General features: G+C 38.6%; 1 protein-coding gene across 4 annotated transcripts in view; it reads right to left on the bottom strand.

The window, feature by feature from the left end:
- Positions 1-604: 604 nt before the first annotated feature.
- Positions 605-21,917, bottom strand: part of LOC125260499 (pleckstrin homology domain-containing family G member 1) — a 53,417-nt gene continuing 32,104 nt past the window's right edge. For 3 of the 4 annotated variants that reach the window (XM_048178903.1, XM_048178904.1, XM_048178902.1), the window contains exons 4-18: positions 20,742-20,811; positions 15,883-15,929; positions 12,556-12,706; positions 12,270-12,401; positions 11,175-11,357; positions 9,345-9,440; positions 8,498-8,584; positions 7,720-7,753; positions 7,521-7,607; positions 7,395-7,433; positions 7,242-7,264; positions 6,912-7,082; positions 5,703-5,822; positions 3,577-5,428; positions 605-3,473 (exon numbers count right to left, since the gene is read on the bottom strand). In XM_048178903.1, the coding sequence (XP_048034860.1) occupies positions 2,491-3,473; positions 3,577-5,428; positions 5,703-5,822; positions 6,912-7,082; positions 7,242-7,264; positions 7,395-7,433; positions 7,521-7,607; positions 7,720-7,753; positions 8,498-8,584; positions 9,345-9,440; positions 11,175-11,357; positions 12,270-12,401; positions 12,556-12,706; positions 15,883-15,929; positions 20,742-20,811 (4,075 nt within the window). In that variant the 3' untranslated portion in view covers positions 605-2,490. Of the gene's footprint in view, positions 3,474-3,576; positions 5,429-5,702; positions 5,823-6,911; positions 7,083-7,241; positions 7,265-7,394; positions 7,434-7,520; positions 7,608-7,719; positions 7,754-8,497; positions 8,585-9,344; positions 9,441-11,174; positions 11,358-12,269; positions 12,402-12,555; positions 12,707-14,471; positions 15,808-15,882; positions 15,930-20,741; positions 20,812-21,917 lie in introns of those variants that run through there. The other variant, XM_048178905.1, reaches the window with a different exon arrangement.

Below are 21,917 nucleotides of genomic sequence, written 5' to 3'. Positions count from 1 at the left end.
AGCATGAGATCCCACCCTCCCTTCAGAGCATCTTCACCTCTTTCAAATCACATGAACTCACACAGCAGATTCTGCAAAGCATCACAAGAAAGCTTGTTGTTTTGGTTCAGAAGGAACTGTAAAAGGTGCTGCTGTTTGTTTGTGGCGCCCGATGACTGACGTCTGTCTACAATGCGCTGACGTGTGATCAACAGCAAAATAGAGCAAGTTTTGGTTAAAACTAAGTGAATATTTAATTACTACAATAGTCATTTCAGGAACACTTTACAATAAGGTTCATTTGTTAACATTAGTTAATGTCTTAACTAACATGAAATAACCATGAGCAATACATTTGTTACTGTATTTTACTAATCTTCGTTAACATTAGTTAATGAAAATACAGCTGTTCGTTGTTTATGTTAGTTCACAGTGCATTAACTAATGTTAATAAGATTTTAATAATGTATTAGTAAATGCTGAAATTAACATTAACAAAGATTAATAAATGCTGAATAAGTGCAGTTCATTATTAGTTCATGTTAACTAATGTAGTTTACTAAAAATGTGGAAAAAGTTGGTTATAAACAAACATTTAACTTTGGCAAAATGAAGGCAAAAGCAGTTTTGTTTTAATTGAAGGTTTATTTGTTGCCTACAATACATCTTCGACCAGTTACTACAGGGCAGTTATAAAAACAAAACAAATGTCAAAAAATTAAATTAAGATCATGAAAATAGGTAAATGGCAACATTCATAAATATGTACATCTTTACAAACAGAATGTTTAAAAGGAGGAAAAGTGCAAAAGTAACAATTCCAATGGATAACAGTCCCCACCAGTGAACGAAATGTACAACTAAATAAAAAGAAAAAAAACTATATAAACATACTTCATTCAAATCTTCCATCCATATTTAAATTCAGTTTATTTACACTGGTACTTTTATTTATATCATTTACTCCTGGTTTCAGGAGGATTCTTGTAACATTTTGTAAGGTAACATTTTGAACATGAACAATGGTCATACAACAACAGAGCTACACATTATAAACTTTTTTTTTTTTTCAAAAACCATACTTGCTGAACAACCAGTCGAAACATATAATAAATATTGTTTCATCAAATCGAAAGCGAAATTTGAAAATGCGGTGGGGGGGGGGGCTGAAGTACATAAAATTTACCCAGAAATAAATATGAAAAATAAACTGAAATGTGCTGTGAAAATCACTAATAAAAATATCAAAATCTTTGGGGTGACAGACAGTGTGTAGTTTGAATGCGGAGACAGGGTGGGGACAGCCAATGCTGAATATTTTAAACACTAAACAATTAAATGATCAGATAACACATAGTATTAAACTCAAATTTACATCAAATTACAGTACGTTTCTGACACCTCAAACTCCTCATTCTGCAACATGGTCCCCTGAACAGATTAATCTAAAATTAACACTATAAATTATACTTTCCTGTGTTTTTTTGCCGATATTCTAGTAGTGGACCTGTCATGATGCTAAATTAAATTAAATCTAAAAACATTATTGCAATTTTACTTCATATTTACTGATATTATGCTAATTTCTGAGACATGGTTGATTGTAACTAGGATTTTAGCAAAACTTGACCACCTTTTAAATATACTTATGACTTTCCAGTCTGATAAATCTATATCTATATCTAATGTACAGCATAGTAAAATATATATTGATTCTATGTATTCTTGGCCTGGAGAAAATGTGGCATGCAAATATTACAAATTACACACTGAATGGCCATTGGCTGATGTTAGCATAGTTTCCTGTAGATGAAACCACCTACATAACCAAATTTACTAATGTCTACACAATTAAAAGGAAAATATTTAATTATTGGCTTAAGGAACTGTCGACATGTTTACACAGAAATTATGGCAGATAATTTAATTAACATCACCAGGCATGTGCGCATTATCTTAAAGCTTGTATGGAAACATTTATGTACATGTTCTAGAATATTATAACCAGTAGTTTGAGAATATTGTAACATTTTAAGAGAGAAATAAGTTTAAGTTGTGTCTACGATTCAAGCCTATGTAGCTAGTGTTCTTCTTTCATTTTCTTTCTTTTCTGAATTACAGTTCCCTTTGAAACTTTGTAAAACTTAGAACCATGATCTTACCTGTACCATGACCTAAGTCATTTGACATAATTCTTGGGTCTTAATGTTAAGGAAAAGAAAGATATAATTCGAAAGATGTTGTGTACAGTGTTCCTGCTTAGATCTGTATCTTACTGTGTGAGTGTGGTGAGAGATGAGCAAAGTAGCTAACGCTTGAATCCATAATTTACAAATTGTATGGTGTTGTTGAGTGTACTGTAAAGCACAATGTTAAAATGTTGTATATCATGTGCTTTGTGTTGTGTCTTTAAGTTGTGTAACATGTTCCATGTAGACGTTTAAGTTTGTTGTGTCTCATTTCCTCCTTGTATGAGCTAAGCATGTGACATGTGTCCATCATTCCTGCCTCCTATGCAAAACTGCTTGAGCTGAGACACTGGAACTTTTCCCTCAGTGACTGGACAATAGTGGGCTGATTTACATCTTGCTGGCTGCAATCCGGATCATTCCACAAGTATCCCTGCAGAGCCATATCAGGGTTAGTGGAAGCCTGCTGTTCTTTTACGAGGGTTTGCATGTTGCCTTGAGGAGGGCTGCAGTACTTTACTGCGGTTTCCGACAGACTGTGTGGCATAGCTATTTCTTGCTTCTTTTCTTCACCCTCATCTTCAGAACGGATCTCTACATAATCGTCATCATCATCTCCAGTGTCTTTAAAGTTGGCCAGATAATTCTCAGTGGCACTTTGCGCATTCAGTGGCACATTTCTGTTCAGCACAAGTATTTGTTGTGAGTCCCGCAGTGTGATATCACATGGTGCTGAGAGGTCTGAAGTCCCCTGGACTGGGCATTCTGGGAGGCTGTGCTGTCGAGGCACCTGTGTCCTTGACTCTTTGCCGTCCACTTCCCGATTACACTGACCCCTGCCATTTTCTGTTCCAGTCTGGTCTATCAATGAAGATGAGGACTGGCAGCGATTATAGGATGGCACCTTAGTGTTTCGTGGTCCAATTGAAGTGTAAATGTGATCAGAGTCATCTTTACTTGTTGTCACACAAGCACTCCAACGCTGATTGGGTGGAGTACTAGGAGTAGGCGGGAGGTTCTTCAAAGCAGGGGTAGAACTTGCAGGAGTCAGTCCTCTCTGTGGGGTTGAAGTGCATACTGCTGGCCAGGACACAAAATCAGCAAGTTCCCCATTACTGTACGTGCTGTTCAACCAGTCGGACTCTTGTGTAGAGCTCTCAGATAAGGAAGGGGAGGAAGTGGTGCTGGGGAAAAGTGGATGAGGGCCGGCAAGGCTGATAGATGACTTCAGCACTGGAGTAGTGGTCGGAGAACCCTTAAAAACCACCTGATCATACAAATGAGAGTACTCTGCTATTCTTGCACCTAAGAAAGGAGGAAAGACGGAGGCATTCATAAACCAATATACCAACTTTGTTCAATCTTTGCATCTATGCAAGAATAACATAAGCCATAAAGTATGTCTTACCTATTGCAGTGCCACCTTGTTTCTTCTCCTCCAGTATAGCTGCCAGGTCCTTCTGTTTGCTTAGCCTTAGCTTAGCACAACTGGGTTCGTGGTCCATGCTCTTCATCTTCAGTAACTGGTTGGCCTTTTTGATCTTCTGACTGTACTGCCTAGCCATGAGGAACACTCTGTTCTTGCCCCTCTCCCCAAGCTCAAGAACCTGGTCCCCAGCTTCCACACCCAGCAGCAGACTGGAGGAGCCAGAGTCCATGCTACTAAACAGGGCATGAAGCTCTGTGTCCTTCGGTGGAGGGATGTCCTCATCATCCATCCGGAAACTTCCGCTGCTTAATCTTGCCAGTTTATTGCGAATGCTCTTCACTGTGCCAGGTTGAGGCTCTGGGGTAGGGGGTAGAGGAAGGGAAGGGGCTACAGGAGAAGACAACGCTCCGTCTTTCTCATCCAATGTAGTTTCTGGGAGGTCTGGAATGTTGAGGATAGGTATCTGGAGACCTGGAGGGGGATTAGCGGGTGGGTTAGGTGATCCAGGTGCAGCACAAACAACAGGGGTTGTTTTTAAGGGTAATTTACATGAAGAATCACTTGACTTTTGTGCAGAATTAGCTTTCTTGCTTGGAGATTCTTGTGCTTTACATTGGGAATCATTACTTCTCTGTTGTAACCTGTTCACTTTACTTGGGGAGTTATGCGTTTTTCTTGGAGAGTCTTGTGCTTTGTGTGAGGAATCATGTCCTTTTTTGGGAGAGTCATGTGTTTTACATGCGTTGTCTGTTCCGCTTACAGGAAATGCAGCTGGAAGTCTGTCTGGTTTCTTTTCATTTTTCCGGATGTAGTTTTCCAAATCCGTCCAGATCTCATCCACTTTCTCCAATGTATGATCAGCTGTGGAAAGCTGAGATGTTTCAGGGTCTGAAATTGCAGCAGAGGGAATGTGGTTCTGATCCGCCTCTGTCATATTTGTGGGACAGATTTTTTCCTCAGATATAAACCCTCTTAAAATCTGGCTAGTCATGAGATCTACCTCAGATGTCTGCAAACCCTCTGGTTTTCCACCATCCATCTCAGTTGCAAGGACTGGGGGCTCCTGAAAGACAATGGTGTCGTAAACATTCTCCTCATCCTCAACAATTTGCAGCTCACATGTCTCAAATGGCTCCCCCTCTTGACCAGAAGACCTATTGCTCCCACATGAACTCTCAGTTTCAGTTGGAGTTATGATGACTTGAGGAGCTATCCTAGATTTGACCTCTGCATGGTTAACTTGATCCTTGCGGATAAGCCCCATGGCCTGGAGCTCCTCGTAACTAATGTTGTCATAAACATTCTCGATATCATCGATTGTTAACTGCTCGGCAGATGATGACCCTGAGATTTCATTGCTTGAAGACTCAGTCTGGTTGTTGGTCTCTTCCTCTTGTAGGGCTCGCTTGGTAGGACTTAGTTGCTCACTCTGGTTTTCTCCAACACTGCTGGCCCTGCGAAGTATTCTTTTCCCACTTGTAGGAAGATCTAGGCGTGATGTTTTATTCTGTTCAACATGCCAGCTACAGGGTCTTTCTGGATGGTCAGCAGTTTCATGGTCACTCTCAGCATCATGACTGCTTACATCATTCTCCGTTGGCAGGAACATCTGATAGATGTCTTCTTCATCATCATCAATTTGGAAACTCTTTTGACGAGTGGGAAACATAGCCCTCCGGACTCGATGATCTGTCCATATGTTGCGGAAAGAAGGTTCCTCTCCAGTTGCCAGCCTGTTAGACATGTGTTCATTTCTGTCTGTTTCAGGAGGTGCAGTCACCCGTAGGATAGGGGGGGTGATAACCTTATTTTGCAGGGACTCTTTAGCAGTCTGAATGAAAAATGAATGATAAACATTTACCATACATTAGATTATTGCTGCAGGAACTAAAATAACATACTGATAACGACAATTGTGAGACTGATCAATTTTTCAAAGCATGAGAGCATTCTAACTTTTATTCTTTTTGTAATGATCTGTTTGCTTTTCTAAGTATAAATGCAAGCAAACTCCATTCGTTGAGACGTTGCTAAATCTCAAAATAATTATTTAACAAAATAATTAGTGGTGTGAACTACCACATCATGTGTCACCATGTCCTTACCTGGAGGTCTGCATGAGTAAGGTTGTGGTTTCTCCACTGGTCAATGCTGTCCACCGACACTTGCTGGTTTAGTCTTTTCCGGCTACCCTTCCCTGGCACTCTCAGCTTGCCCCCAGAGCTCTGGTTGTGCAAAAGTTGTCTCTTAGAACATTTTTCAAAATCATCTTTATATTTGAAAATAAGAGAGGTGAATGTCCTTAAAAAGATTGCAGGCACAATGGTAAGATGTTGTCTGGATACTGTTATACATCTAGGATTTTCTGGGTGGCTTCTAGATATATTTTGGTCTCTAGATATGCTTTTGGTCTCTTGTTCAGTTTTTTCTTAGCAAGCACCACTAATTATTTTACAAACAATTGTACTTCTGATTTAGAAAACAGGAGTGGCTGAAGTTTGACATCATTATGTAGGCAGCTCAGAACCTACACCCTTACCCTACTAGCAAACCTTGTTTGCTGCTATTTTAAAGGGTTAGTTCACCCAAAAATGAAATTTCTGTCATTAATTACTCAGCCTTACACCCGTATGAACTTTGTTCATCTTCAGAACACAAATTAAGGTATTTTTAATTAAAATCCAATAGTTTTTTTATTATTCCCCATAGAAACCAACATAAATACCACATTCAAGGTCCAGAAAAGAGTAAAGACATCGTTAAAACAGTCGACATGACTACAGTGGTTCAACCTTAATGTTAATGTTTTGTTTTGTAAAACAAAACAAAAATAACAACTTTATTCAACAAATTGATATCTCTCCCCTGTCATTCTGCTACACTATTTACGTTGTAGAACTTCCGTGTTTATGTCCGAACACCGGCTCATTATTGGCCAGAATTTCAACAGAAGACACAGAAGAGAGAATATTGTTGAATAAAGTTGTTATTTTTGTTTTGTTTTTGCACACAAAAATATTCTTGTCACTTTATAACATTAAGGTTGAAGCGCTCTCGTCACATTGTCTATTTTAACAATGTTTTTACTTACTTTTCGTTGCTTTCACTGGAGGATAAAAAAACCTCTTGGATTTCATCAAAAAAATTCTTAATTTGTGTTCTGAAGCTGAACGAAGGTCTTATGGGTGTGGAACAACATGAGGGTGAGTAATTAATGACAGAAATTTCATTTTTGGGTGAACTAACCTTTTAACAGACCTCTACGTAATTATTAATCGGGTGAAAAAAAACATCAAATGTCAATTCAGACTAACCAAACCAGTATCATCCTCATCATCAGCATCCTGTGGATGCAACTCTTCGTCTACATCACTGTGGTCACCAGGGTCCAGAGATTCCTGTGATTCGCTGACAAGGCTACGGGATCGGCCAATAGAACCCAGATGGGCCACAGGTGACAGGAGAGTGACTCCAAAACTAGAACGCTGTGAGGAGCAAATACATTTACATTTTTTTATTTTTTAGATTTGTATAGACCTTATTTCTTAGTTCAAAGACAACATTATAAATACGGCGGCACACTTGTTTCTCTGGTGCATAAGGTTTATAATGCATTGATGCTTGCATGTTATGGTGTTCTTTACCTTCTGTATATCTGGACTGGATACTACAGCAACAATAAGGAACAGAGAAAGAAAAAAAATCATAACATATCAAAACATAATGTCTAAATGATTATCATTATTTGCAGGCATAATTTTTTCTCAATTATTATTTTTCAAACAAATTCTACTTACTTATATGTTTGGAGTTTTTCAATAACTTAGATAAGGGCTCTGATGAGACAGAAAGACATGTACAGCAATGAGTGAAATGATGATCAATGAAAAACAATGTTTGTTTGTTTGTGCTGTGGGTCTCACCTGTCTTCCTGCGTACTCTCCGGGGCGAGGGACCCTCTTTAGTGTTCACTCTCTTGTCATCAGAGTTGAAGTTAAAACTTGGGTGGTCTGGAAAAAAGTTAAGAAAAGTATATGAAATCTCGTCATTGCAAACACACATAAAGTACCACATATAGCGGTGTGTGGCTTTTTTTTTTTTTAAAGTTTAGATAATACTTACTTGCGGTATCCATCTCCAGAATGGCCTGCTTAGCCTGTGGAGAGACAGAAAGAAAACTGACTTCCTCAAATACAACTATTTATTCATATGTAGTTTTTGACGAAATACCTTGAATTTGTGCTAATTATATATATATATATATATATATATATATATATATATATATATAATAAAATAATTATAAATTATTCATTTTATAAATTAAACTTTTTTTAAAAATTATTGAAAAAAAAAAGTGTCACGGTTGTTTTATTACAGTGATGAGAATTTGGGTGAATAATAAAAAATGTCACAATGCAAAATATCAGAATGGTCCTAAAAATAGACCATGTTTTTAATGCAAAATATTATTTTCTTTTTTCTTTTAATTTTGAGGCAAAATATGATTCAGACACATTTACATGTGGTTTACCCTACTAAAGGTAAAATAAATGCGCATAGAAAACAATTCAGTTAGTTGGTCTGAAATTAGTAAAAATCATTTAAATGAGTACCTTTGAGTATACCTAAACATGAGTCAACAGACATGTGCATCTTTTCAATGTAAAAATTTGAATTTTAACAACTGAATGGCCTCTGGGTGGCACTATGCCTTCACTTCTGTAAGTACAGAAACTTCTGCTTCACCTTCGAAGTTCTTTCATTCTCTTTGAGATGTGAACTACTTTATCATGACATAGTTGAGAGTGAATAGCCAGATTTGGCCACAGCTGCCTAATCACTGAGCACACTGTACAGAAGCAGAGTTAGGACAGTATGTGTATGTGTGCGCTCTAACCTTGGCCGGTATTTTGGCAGGATGGTTTTCAAGGATCAGTCGTTTTAGATGCAGGACCCACATTCTCTTGTCCTGCTGAGACTTTGCCTGAAAGTGGATTAGAAATATATCAGCACAATCTGCAAATTTAGGATAATTTACTGACACACCTCTATAAAACTGCTGTGACCGAGTCATCCCGCAATCAAAGAACATCAACACCAATCATCAAAATCAAAACAAACACTTTCATCAACCGGGTGAACGTCAGCACAATCAGTAACTAACATGCATGTGTGATCTACTGGAACGGCCACTCAGCAGTGACGCACTTGTACGCAGTTCATTTAAAAAGAAAGTAAACTCTTTTCATTCGGGTAATACATTTAAAAGAAAGAAAAAAAAGTTTTGTTATAAAGACACAGGGTCATGGGTGGATGGATGAATGGATGGATGGATGGATGTTCTATCTCATAACCTCTTAGGGTTAGAGGCAAACAGAAAGGCATGTATTATTTGCTGAGATAACAGTGATCATTAGGAGATGAGGTGATTTACGGCGTTCTGTTGGTTCAGTCTTCTGTGGCACACACTGCATCATATTTATGACTGCTCGGCTGAGGTCCAACACACAGGTCAGATGTAACAGCACTGGCTTTAGGCTAGACTCGTACCGTCACACTTATGTGTGCTTATATTCATACTTGCTTAAGCCTGTAGGTAGCTGGGTGTGGTTTTACTAGGGTAAAGTTCAAGGCAATTGGCTGTCCGTCAGAAGCCTGGCCTCACGCTGAACATTCCACTGTGTGTTAACATAACCTGCTGATCTTCGGTTACATGATGTGTGTGATAAAGTTTGAAAAATTACCTGCACAGTGTGTTGAAGTTTGGGGTTCTTGTAGTGAAACACGCTGAAGCTTAGAGGTTCTTTAGGAATGACTTCTACCAACATTAGGTTACAGCACTGCAAAATTGTAGAGATGGGAATAAAAATAGAAAAGAGATTATAGACAATTTATGCACACACTGTCAGGAAAAAAAAAGGAAAAATATTATCTTTAAGCCCAAAGTATACTTCACTTTTTACATATATGCGAGGATCAGCGTACAGTGCGCGTGACGCGAATTTCAACATCAGAAGAGTATGCGGGTTCTGTCCGTGCAACGCTGGATTTTTGTAACCAACATGCGCATTCAAATTTTTTTGCAGTAATTCGTTTATCCACAAGGTGGCAGCCATGCCCTGGGGGTGTCAATTCACAAGGTAGTCAAAGAAAAACTGCATAAACAAAGCAGACCGGAACGCATGCAAGCTAAAGCGACAATGGAGGCCTACATAGAAGCGAGTTTGTGCGAAGAGGTTAGAAAGTACCCTCATTTGTACAACTTTAGAATGAGTGGCAAGAGATAGCTAAAAACTGTGCATGCGTCGAATGCCTGTGTATGTATAACTCTAGCATGAAAGAATACAAAGATATTTACATGGGCTGTAACTCATGGCAAGAGATAGCTCAAAACTGTGCATGCTTCAAATGCCTGTCTATGCGTACGAGTCAAATGAAGTATACTTTCCAATGCTTGTGCATTAGACTGTGCGCATACACTAGTGTACGGCGTAATAAAACGAAGTATACCAGGGCTTTAGGGGTAAAACAGCTTCTCACTGGGGTAGTACCCTCAAAGTGACACCTTTGTACCTTCTTCACCCCCAAAGGGTGTATATTAATGCTTTGGAGTAGTAATACCATATGTTCTTAGTAAGGTAGTAATATGTACACTTATGGTACTACTACGAACCCTTGAAATAAGACACAAAGGTGTCACTTTGAGGGTACTGCCCCAGTGACAAGCTTGGAAAGTTCAATTAAACCCAGTTTATTTTTTGAGCTGGTCAATTCAGTCAGTGGATCAGCTGCATGATTCTTGCCCCTGCAGGTCTATTTTCACACTGTACTATTTGGGTCCAAACCACAGTATGTTCACATCATCATTGTGAGTGCAATCCGGAGCCGTTTACTGTAGTAGCTACATAATGACTTATTTGTGTCTTTGGATTTTCCACCAAACTTTACACACACAGAATGTCACTTGTGTTTGCCAAGGATACACTGCAAGAGATGCAAAGAATGCAAGCTGCTCTCTGAAGGTCATATTTCGGAGACAAGCAACAATGAGAATTGCATTATGAGCAGGAACATGCAAAGATCAACTTGTGCATCCTCATTCACAGTTTACTCACGAGAGTTTGCTTTTTTTTTTTTTACCAAACGTGAACTGGATTCATTTGAACCCAATTACCCAGTTTGTTAGTTCACACCAAAGTTTAGAAAACCATTTCCACACCCTTAAGGACATTGGCTGGTCCAAGTTGGTGTAACATGTCAATCAGCTGGGGTTCCAGTAAGTGAGGATGAGGCTGAGCTGGTGGAGCACCTTGGCAAAGTCTAACTACCAGCAAAAAGAAAGCTACCATGAACCGATAAACAGCTTGACCACCTTGACCTGGTTGTCCAGCAGGTGAAACTACACTCTAAAAAATGCTGGGTTAAACCCAAGTTGGGTTAAATATGGACAAACGCAGCATTTGAGTTGTTTTAACCCAGCACTTGGGTTAAATGTTTGAACATTTAACCCAACCCAACTTGGGTTATTTTTAACCCAGCATGTTTTAGAGTTTAGTAGGTATATGGGCTCTCACCAGGATGTGGGCCTTGTAGGTGTAAGTCTCCTCGCGTTTCTTGGTGATCAGCAAAAGTTTGTCGAACAGAAAGAGCGTTCTCTCATTTTTCGCTCTCTGGATACGGAATGTTCCCTCGAGAACCAGCTCGCCATAGCCAATCAGATCAGGGCCCTTCCAGTTAGTCAGCAAACTCTGAATCTCCTGAGAGAGAGAAGGGAAGAGCAGAAGAGGAGGAGTGTTACTTTCCACATACATGACTTTAGCCGGCAGGCATGTTGGGAATGACGTTTATGCCTGATGAGTCTCAAACCTAATGTTCTATTATCTGTTACCACACACCCATAAAAATGCGTGCACCCTGCAGCTAAAGCAACTTAAGGCAGTTAGTAGTGGGTTTGAACTGATCCAGGCTGGTCATTTATGGCAATTTTTCTATTCAAGGATAGAGTCTCAATGTTTAATCAACTGGACTACTAGCTAGTGGTCTTGTATGGTACTGACATAGTAGACTAGGGGTGTCCAATCCTGCTTCAGGAGGGCCACTTTCCTACAGAGTTTAGTTTCAACCTGCTCCAACACATCCTCCTGGAAGTGTAGTCATCCTGAAGACCCTGATTAGCTGGTTTAGGTGTGTTTAATGAAGTTTAACCCCTCAGGAAGATTGTCCTCCAGAGGTAGAGTAGGGCACCCTTCTTGTAGACCAGGGATGGGCAACTCCGGTCCTGGAGGGCCAGTGTCCTGCAGAGTTTATCTCCATCCCTGATAAAAACTCACTTGCCTATAACTTTCTACTAATCCTAAAGACCTTGATTAGCTGGTTCAGATGTGTTTGATTAGGGTTGGAGCTAAACTCTGCTGGGCAGTGGCCCTCCAGGACTGAAGTTGCCCATCCCTGCTGTAGACCATCTACACCAGCTTGTGCAAGCAAAAAACAGCTACCATGTTCTAAACAACTGCATGAACTCCTGTTTGTTTCTAGGACTGATCTTCCCAAATGCATCACAGGTGGTAAATAGATGGTAGAATCTACTGGCACCAAAGGTTTCTACGAACTACAGTATGGTTGGAAAACACGGCCCAGTGTGTGTATGAGTGTGTGTAGGGTACACAAACCTGCAGCCTCACTGCATGCTCGTGTTTTCTCTTCATGTCATTGATGTGCCAGGCCACCCTCTGCATGGTGTCGATCGCCTCCTGGATCACGTCATACATCTCTGAATCCTTCTCCAGATGAGTGGCGATCTCCTGCAAGACACCAGTACACCTCAAACTTCAGATCTGTGACCATCTCTACGTGCGTGTCTTTATGTACAGGTGAACTAAGAAGGTCATTCTGTGTGTGTGTGTGTGTGTGTGTGTGTGTGTGTGTGTGTGTGTGTGTATGTGTGTATATACTTACATGCAGTAGTAGATGGTACTTTAGGATCCTCTGGACAGGTTTAAGCAGGTAAGAGCCGAGAGGAAGGGAGTGTTTAAGACTTTCCTGGCGCTCTCGCAGAAACTTTGCCACCATTTTGTTCCGCATGCACTCTGTCAAGACAGCAACGGACCTGCAGATGCACACAAACACACTGTCAATGAAAACCATTCTACTCACAGACTTCAGCAGATGTGCAAAAAGATGTGCATAAACAGGTCACACACATACTATTGATTATATATCTCTGATGCAATGGCCAAAATACACTTAAAATAAAATGTCTGAATGACATTGCATTAGATACAAAATAACTTTTAATCAGCTGATCAGGTGATGTTTGTTGATGTATGAAGTCAGTTCCGCTCACGTTCACACAGGTGTCCTAGAAAATTAACCATATTTAACCAAATTTCTGTCATCATTTATTCATGTTGTTGGAAACCTGTAAAACTTTGTAACTGTTATTATGCAGACTTTTTTTTTTCCTATACAATGAAAGCCACAGTGGTCCTATTTGGACCCCACTGCTTTTCATTGCATGGACAAAAACAGTTGAAACTTTCTTCAAAATATGTTTTTTGTGTTCCATAGAGGAAAAAAATACAAGTTTGGAACAACATGACAGTGAGTAACTGAGGTTTTATTTTTGGGTGATCTAGTCTAAGTGTCAAACTTTTTTGGGGCCAATGGACTGTATATTACTGCATACATAAACACACACACACATACACACACCAAAAACTCATGTACACATGGTTGAGAGCGCAAGGTCGAGCCCTTCTGTTAAAACACAGATTTTACAGTTTATTGGATCTGCTGCCACACCTCAGTAAGCACTAGGACAGATAGATGTGTGTGTGTGTGTGTGTGTGTGTGTGTGTGTGTGTGTGTGTGTGTGTGTGTGCACGCGTGCATGTGTGTGTGCATTCCAGCATCCTGCTCACAGACTTCACATTGTCCCAATGGGAAATATGACCCGAGTATCACTGAGATACAGCTATTGCTTTCAGGAGTGTTACTGTATGTGTGTGTGTGCGTGCCATATGACCTTGGTTAGGGTCAACAGCTGTGTGAGGGTGTGGAGAGAGGCTCTCCATGGCCCAGACAAGAATCTATTCACACACACGCGCACACACACATTTTTCAGCATCTGATGAAACTACTACTGAGTCATGTCACTTTTAATTTCTCTTAACATCAGAAGTAGTACTCATGACAGCACGTGCTGCACCAGTGTGTGTGTGCTTGATAAAAATGAAAAGAAAATTGGGTGTGTGCGACATTTTTCAAGGAAAGGTGTTGTATGTCAGTGCTTTTGTTGAACTTTGTCAAATTTCAGGCTTATGAATAGATTCAAATCTTTGCACACATACAAGCACCCAAAGGCAAATATATTTGACACATATTCACATTAATCTCCAATAACCTTTATTCAAGGCCTCAGCACTGTTCAGCTACAAAAACAGTGAATTACTCTTTATATTTCCATCTCTGATTCTCATTTGCCCATTCACACACCAAGACAAATGTTTGTGAAGTTGACCCAATACAGCTTGCTAACCAAGGAATGCTACGCTATTTCTTATCTCTAGGAACTCATGTTTATTTTAGTATGGAATAAAACACTAATTGTAGTGTTTTTCTAGTCTTGCATACGTCTTGACTAGTCTGGTCCACTTGGTCCACAGTAGTGTCAGTCTCCAAAAAAGAAATGTGAAAAAAAGTGTGTAGACTTTGTAATCAGAAATTGTATGTGATTCACAGAACTAACTCAGAAAACAGTTCTGCTCATGGATGTCTGGTTTATTCGCTATTAAATGTCTCAAACAAGTATCTTTCAAAGATTTGATACACTAATTTTGCAAACTTCAAAATCCAGGTAACCATATACTCACCATATACTTAAAACTAGCCCATTTGCGTTTCAGGTTGGTTTCCCCAGTAAAAATCGCGTTCTGGGGGTAAAATCCGTGATTTAGGCGGGGCTCCCCTGGTAAAATTCGCATTCCAGGGACTAAATATCATGTTATTTGGGGTCACTTCATCTTGCAGACATACCCCTAACTACTGGAAGTTGTGTGACAGTCTTTGTTTTTACTGACACCTGCTGGCGTGGATATAGCACATGCAACTTTTTCTGTTACCAATGCCATTTTACTCTATTAACAAGCATATTCATATTATTATTAATTGTACAATGCATTATTGGAGAAATTAACTATCTAGTCATGACTGTTTCCTAAAACTCTAATGACACATCTGTTGTGCGAAACACACTCCATCGACAATAGAACTTACGTTAGACATCATCACATAGATGGTGGAGTAAAACTTCTGCTAAATAATCGGCTTGAGATCGAATTAATGTCAGATTGTTGTTGTAAATAATGAAAATGGAATCTGAGGAGCACTCTCTGTTGTTTTGCAGATTTCTGATTCATTCGCGGGTTCACTCTTATGTCATACTCTAGGGTTCACATACACACATGCACACTCTTCAAAAATGGTGCTTTCATTCAACTGACAGAGTAAAAGATGCTGAATGAAATTTGTATATGGAATGAAAGCTATAGATTGTACTGCATGTCAGCTTATTTTGCTCAAGAGCATGATCTATTTCAATCCACATACTAACAAGAAATGATACATCTGCGATTATAACTTTGCGATGCTGCTTAAGGCTCTGATATACTTCAAGAAAAGCCAAAGAATGAACTGGTGTGACATTACAAAATTAAATCAAATCAATACCACTGGTCAAATACTTTGAACTTACCTTACCCCTAAGCAAAGAACAAATAAGAACTTCGCTTTGAGTATATTGGGGCCTTTATGAATGTTCATTGCAACTATGTTTTCAGGAAACAGCGTTGAACTATGATGGTAATGATGCAATTGCTATTGGGAAGCACACCCCGGTCATCTTGGCAGCCACCATAACTGTATTCTTCATCTCATTTTTACGGGTAAAATAAGTGCAATAGGTTACTTGGTGCACTTTAAATGTAATAAACTAAGGGTCAGATTGAACAGGTGATAGAGAGCCAGACAGGCAGAGAGGGGGTTTCCCTCGGGGGTCATCATATAGAAACAGACTCCTAGACTCCAGTGGTGTTATACACATGCACACACACAACATATAATATGACCACACACTCTCAAATGTCTCACATTCCACACACACACAGGCATCTGAGACGGCCACTGCTCTTGAAGTCTTATAAAGCTCTGTACTGAGTGAAAGATGGCGACACATAAACCACAGGAAGTGAACTACAACCACAAACCACAGGACGTATTTCTTACCTTGGATAATTTGTGCAGTACTGTGTGTATATGTGGAAGTCTTCACTCTGAAAAACAATAAAGAAATTAGGGTTAGGAAGATATGGCGGTCAGACAAGGAAAATAACTAGATAAACATATTAAATAATACCTTAATGAAAAATAATGCAGAAAGGTTTCTGTGACGGTAAAGGACACTTGTGCAGGACAAGTAACACTCTTAGTTTAATACTTAAAGGGTTAGTTCACCCAAAAATAAACATTCTGTCATCATTTACTCAACCGCATGTTGTTCCAGACTTGTAAGACACATTCATAGAGCTCATCAGATATGGTAACCGGAATACCAACCATACTCGCTGTTCTCAAACATGTCACACCGGCACACTTGAGCTTTGCTCTTGTGTGTCAGGCAAGTTTGGCTGAGGTTCCCTGTACCATATTTGATGAGCTCCATGTATGTTTATATCTAAATCAATCCTAAATTTGATAAATGAAAGCACACACAAAACGAAAGTGACTGACAAAAAGTCTGAGAGTATAATATTAATGAAATAAAAGGCCGTTTAAGTATAGCACACTTTCATGGTTAAGTAACACTTAAGTCCTCTTTTAAATATGCACTTTGTAAACTATGATAAACTACATTTTAAATCATTATTTTTAATAATCTTTTCTCATGCTTTAAAGAAGTACTTATTTTGATAGTACTTGATTATAATTTTAACTGTAGTGTGTTATTTGATACTACATTTAAAATTAATATATTTAAAATGTACTAAATTGCAACTTTATTGTTACAAATGTGCAATTACAAATATATTTAATGACATAAGTTTCAATAGAAATGACATTAAAGGATATTTTAGTTTTTTATAAATGCTTGTCAATGCATGTGGAAATACACTTTATATTGCAAAGATAATAGAATTATGAAAATTACATATAAATATGTACTTAAGTCCTACTTAAAGGTGCTAAAGAGGATGTTTTGTTTTATACATTTTTGCAATATTACTTCAAACTGTCTTTACTAACTGATAAAAGACTATTTATTAGGTGCACTGAAATGAATAATATTAATATACATCATCTGTGCACGAGGTAGGGCCTTAAAAACATCAGCCAATCGTTTATGCGATCATCGCGTAAACGATTGGCCCTCTGGCTTGTCAATCACTGCCGTGACATTCCTTGTGAGAGACGTGCGCGGATTGGCCCTCTGGCTTGTCAATCACTGCCATGACGTTCCTTGTGATAGACGAGCGCGGCTGCGCGCTCCAGTAACTGTCCACACTCCACAGGCGCCGCATGCAATGTTTTTGTCCGGAGACAGGAGTAACAACTGCAGATTATGAGTTACCTGTGGTGAGTCCGACATAATGAATCCACTAACACGATACAGCGAATGCCGGTGGTAAACACTGGTGTTCCAATACTCGTGCACGAGTTTTGGGAGGCGTTCCCTCGAAAGGAGGGGGGTTGTTCTTACGCATGCGCTCATTTCAAAAACTCAGAAACAGTCTTTGGTTTCTCAGTCAACGAAAAGATCCTCTTTATCACCTTTAAGTGGGTCAAAAAACATTCTACAGTTCACCAATAAATCTAAATTTAAACTATAATACATTTTCATTTAACAGCAATTTAAGTGTCCCAAAATATTACATTCCGTTTGTACTTACAGTAAGTATTTTAAGTGTACTTCTTTTTCACAAGGGTATATGTCCAGATGTAGACGGCTATGTCAGTGTGTGTGTTTCTGCACATAGGCTTGCTCTGAAAGGTCACATCAGGATGATGCGTTACACTAAAAGGTTCACAGGACTGTAATAGGAGTCCTGATGTTGTGTTTATAGTAATGCTAGATGTGAGTGTGCTCTGATTAAATCTCTCTCTTCTCCTCCTTCATCTGAGTCTTTTGCTCTCTCATTCCGCCTATATGAACATCAAAGAACTTGGAAAAGTACAGAGAGTCTGAGTATCAAAGAGCCATTTATCCTCTTCCTCTAATATCCCTTCTCTAGGCCGCCCCCGTCGGCTTTCACATCTGCACACACACACACACACACACACACACACACACACACACACACACACACACAGGTAGCTTTATTAATGAATGTGTCCCTGCATAAATGCTGTGACTCAACACACACACACACACACACACACACACACACACACACAGTGAGTGGAAGGTTCTCCATGGGAAAATGTCAAAATACTCTCTTGTTTTCTAAAGTCTGAAGCACAACCAGATGTGTGTTTATTGTTTGATAATGCTATAGACTTAGAACAAAAACTGCAGTCAGAGCCGAGTCATAGCCTGTAGCACATGTGCTCCAATATCAATATTAATGTCAACTTAGTTTTGTTTCAGAGCTGTTACTATATTTGCATTTTGGTGTTTATGGGCAACTGCATTGACCAATCAGCATCCAGGACCAGAACTCTTCTGTTTTAGGGTTGTAAATGCTTCTGTCTAAACTGCAAACAGCAGGTGGAGGATCCTTACTGTTCTCAGAGAAATACACTGAGTCAGCGTTTGTCCTCAACAGAGTGAGAGAGAAAGGGCAGTGTTCTCAGGAAAGCTTTGATAGGAATCAGATGTAATAAAACCTCTCGCTCTTACTGGAATCCTGAAGCTCCTTTGTGATATCAATACCACAGAACCGGCTGAGTAATGCCTTTAAACACACACACACACACAGAGTTCTGGGAGTATTCGCTAATGATGACTAACCTTTATTGAGAGCACTGACCAGTAAGCACACACTGATCTTTATACACTGTAAAAAGTGGAAACCTACAATTGTCACTTTAAAGAGCTTTTTCTACTTGATTTAACCATAAAAAATTAAAGGTCCTCTAAGCGATGTCACACGTTTTTAGGCCAAAATTTTTTTTTGTCACATACACCAAACATCTCCTCACTATCCGCTAGCAGTCTGTCCCCTGAAAACACTGTAAAAAATGCGGTCTCTGTAGTCGCCACAAGCTCCGAAAATGGCAACAAACTGGTGCAGCCTGGACCACGAATCATAATAAACATGCTCCAGCCAATAACCGACAAGAATGATTTTAAATGCGCATTCATGACTGTTTCAGGAAGCACGGATGGGAGGGGAGGAGGAGGCGGAGGGAGGGTCTAGCTAGCCTCTGTTTTGTTTGACAACACTTCAAACGTCAACAGGAAGTTACTCCGCTCAGGATCACTTAGAGAACCTTTAATGTTATGTTGATTCAGCAATATTAAATAATGTTTATGACTGGAATAAAACAAGTTCATTTAGATGTTACCATACCATAAAACAGCTCAGTTCATTATTGTTATTAAATAATCTCTGTAATTGAAATATAAAATAAATTAATAAAGTAAAATAAAAATATTACATTAAATACTTAAACTTAATTAATGTAAATGAACATTAGAAATATTTGCTTGGCAACTAACTGAAATAAGTTCACATTGAATTACTCAAACTAAAACTGAAATAAAAAATAAATTACAACTGTAGAAATATTAAAAAACCTAATAAGACACATAACAAAAATACTAAAATTTATTATATTCATATTATATATTATAATAATATTATAATAGTATACAGTATACATAATAGTAAATGAACACTAATATAGTTTAGACTGATTGGATGAGGAACTTAAAATTAATTTATTTGTTGTATTCCTCTCTGTAAGTTGCTTTGAATAAAAGTGTCATCATATATTTCTAATAAATACAACAGTTACATAACTAACTTCATTAATAAATTAATTTCTAATTTTATATATAGACCTATTTAATTCTCTTAATTATTTTCAAATGTATTATTTAAACTTATTGACATAAATCAACTGCAGGTGGCAAATATTGAAATATTTAAAAAGATTAACATCTGACAACAACTACAGACTAACCTTTATTTATTTACATAAAATTGATTTGTTTTGATATATTGATATATTTTAATTTTTTTTAATTGATATTTACCTTTGAGGACAGTGTTTTGGCAGATTTTGATAACTTCTAGGCACACTTTTTTGTGCACTGTAAACACACACAGATTCAGATTCCTTTTGTAAACTCTGAGCCATATGATTAATTACCATTGTTCATAAATACCATATTTGATGTTCTGTTTTAAAGTTTGTCAGAAAAACACACACTTAAGCAATAACTAATTACAAACACTGAACACAAAGTGTGTGTATGACTGAAAGCCTGTGTTAGAGTATTTATTAAAAGAGAGCCGGGCTGAGAGAGGAAACTCATGTGTGTTAATCAAAGCACTGATCTGAGTATCTCTCAAACAGTATTTCACAGACATGAACACAGACCTCTGTAGACCTCTGAAGGCCAGTTTCTCACTCAGGGCTGGTCTGGATGTGTGGGTTTTGGGCTTTATATGAGTTCTCGTAAGCCTCAGTCATTTGCACCGTGTAAATTGTCAGCCCCCTGCTAACGCCACATTAGCACAACAATCACCCCAACAAAACAAAGCAGTTACCACACAAAACCACAGAACAGAAAACCACGGAAACCAGCTGCATTCCAGCAGCTGTTAATTAGAGCTATAAAACATTGAATACACACTCAAGCATGCATTATTACGCCAGTCAATAGAGACACTTGAGGTCGGAAACTAATTATAACACGTAATAGGCATAATAGAGTTGATGATTGTTTATGTGTGTGACCATGTGATAGCTTTGAGCCTGACAGCATGAGCATTCTTCATAATTCCTACTTTTGCATTTCATGAAGGAAAGAAAGTCTTAATTATGGTTTGTAATAACCCGAAGGTCATTTTTAAGTGATCTAACCTTTAAGGTTTGCTGAGTGAAGAAAACAAAATCACAAAGAAAAGAGTTTTTACCTTGGCTACGAAACACTTGGCAATGGCAACTGGGTTGGCGTTACACTTCTCCAGGTCATGAAGCAGATCACTGAAACACACACACACACATTCATTATATATTGTTACTCACATCCATGTAGCCGGACTGAGCCGTTATGAAACTATTCAAAATCTCTTGCAGTTATGCGGTGTATTGTAGGCCATGGGCTGCAAAGGAAAGACCCACTTCCATGAATTGAAAAGCATTGTGAATGCATGTGTGTGTGTGTGTGTGTGTGTGTGGTCACTTCTGCACTGCAGTCATGTGAAATAACACTCTGTTAGTGTGTGTGGGCTGAATCTGGTGTGAGTCGGGCAAAATGTGCAGGTGTGTGTGTGTGTGTGTGTGGTCCAAAGTGAGATGAACTGAGGAAAGACATCAAATACAACAGACAGTCTAAAACAGAAGATCTTCCATAAAGGACAGTTTCTCTGAGTAGGGCACTGCACACATGATACTCCTAAACAAGACATGTTGTTCTTTTTCGGCAGATGATCAGTGAAGTGAGATGTTTAACCTTCAGGGAATGTATTAGTCAACCTCGGGAGTTCAAACTAAATGTTAAATGAGCTGTTTTGTTATCTTTATTTTCATTAATATATTACCAATTTAACTTAAAGTTACCAAATGTGAGGCATTGTCTAAATACAGTTCACACCTTTTAAAACTAGTAGTTTTAGAAATACACATGAAAATATAGCTGCAAGCAGCAAATACGGGGTCAAGCCGAATAAGAGCAGAAAAGGAAATATGTGTGGACAGCTGTGATCATGAGGTTAGGATAAAGCTGTTTAAATTACATCAGTTAAAGCACTTATAACAATAACATGGTTTATAACTTCTTGTCAGTAGGTGGCGCTATGATGAAACTGTGCATGCACCCTCAAGTCATGCTTGTGATGTCAATACACAAAACTTTTGCAAAGATACAGCCGCATATCCATTTTGGCGTGCTCGCAGTCAAATTTGTTGACACAGTATAAAACAACGGTTGGGTCTATAAAAAATCTTTTAATAACTTTTTGTCATGAGTGTCTGCAGATGTTACATACCAAATTTCATACAAAATCGAACATATTTTGTAGGAGGAGTTAGAAAGACTAAGTTTTTGGTGGACAGTAAGTTTGGTAGAATATGGAAAATTTGGTATCGTA

Source organism: Megalobrama amblycephala, linkage group LG24 (assembly GCF_018812025.1).
Source record: "Megalobrama amblycephala isolate DHTTF-2021 linkage group LG24, ASM1881202v1, whole genome shotgun sequence".
NCBI classification, from domain to species: Eukaryota; Metazoa; Chordata; class Actinopteri; order Cypriniformes; family Xenocyprididae; genus Megalobrama; species Megalobrama amblycephala.
Note: the sequence above shows the minus strand (reverse complement) of the source record. Positions and strands in the feature narration are given on the sequence as shown.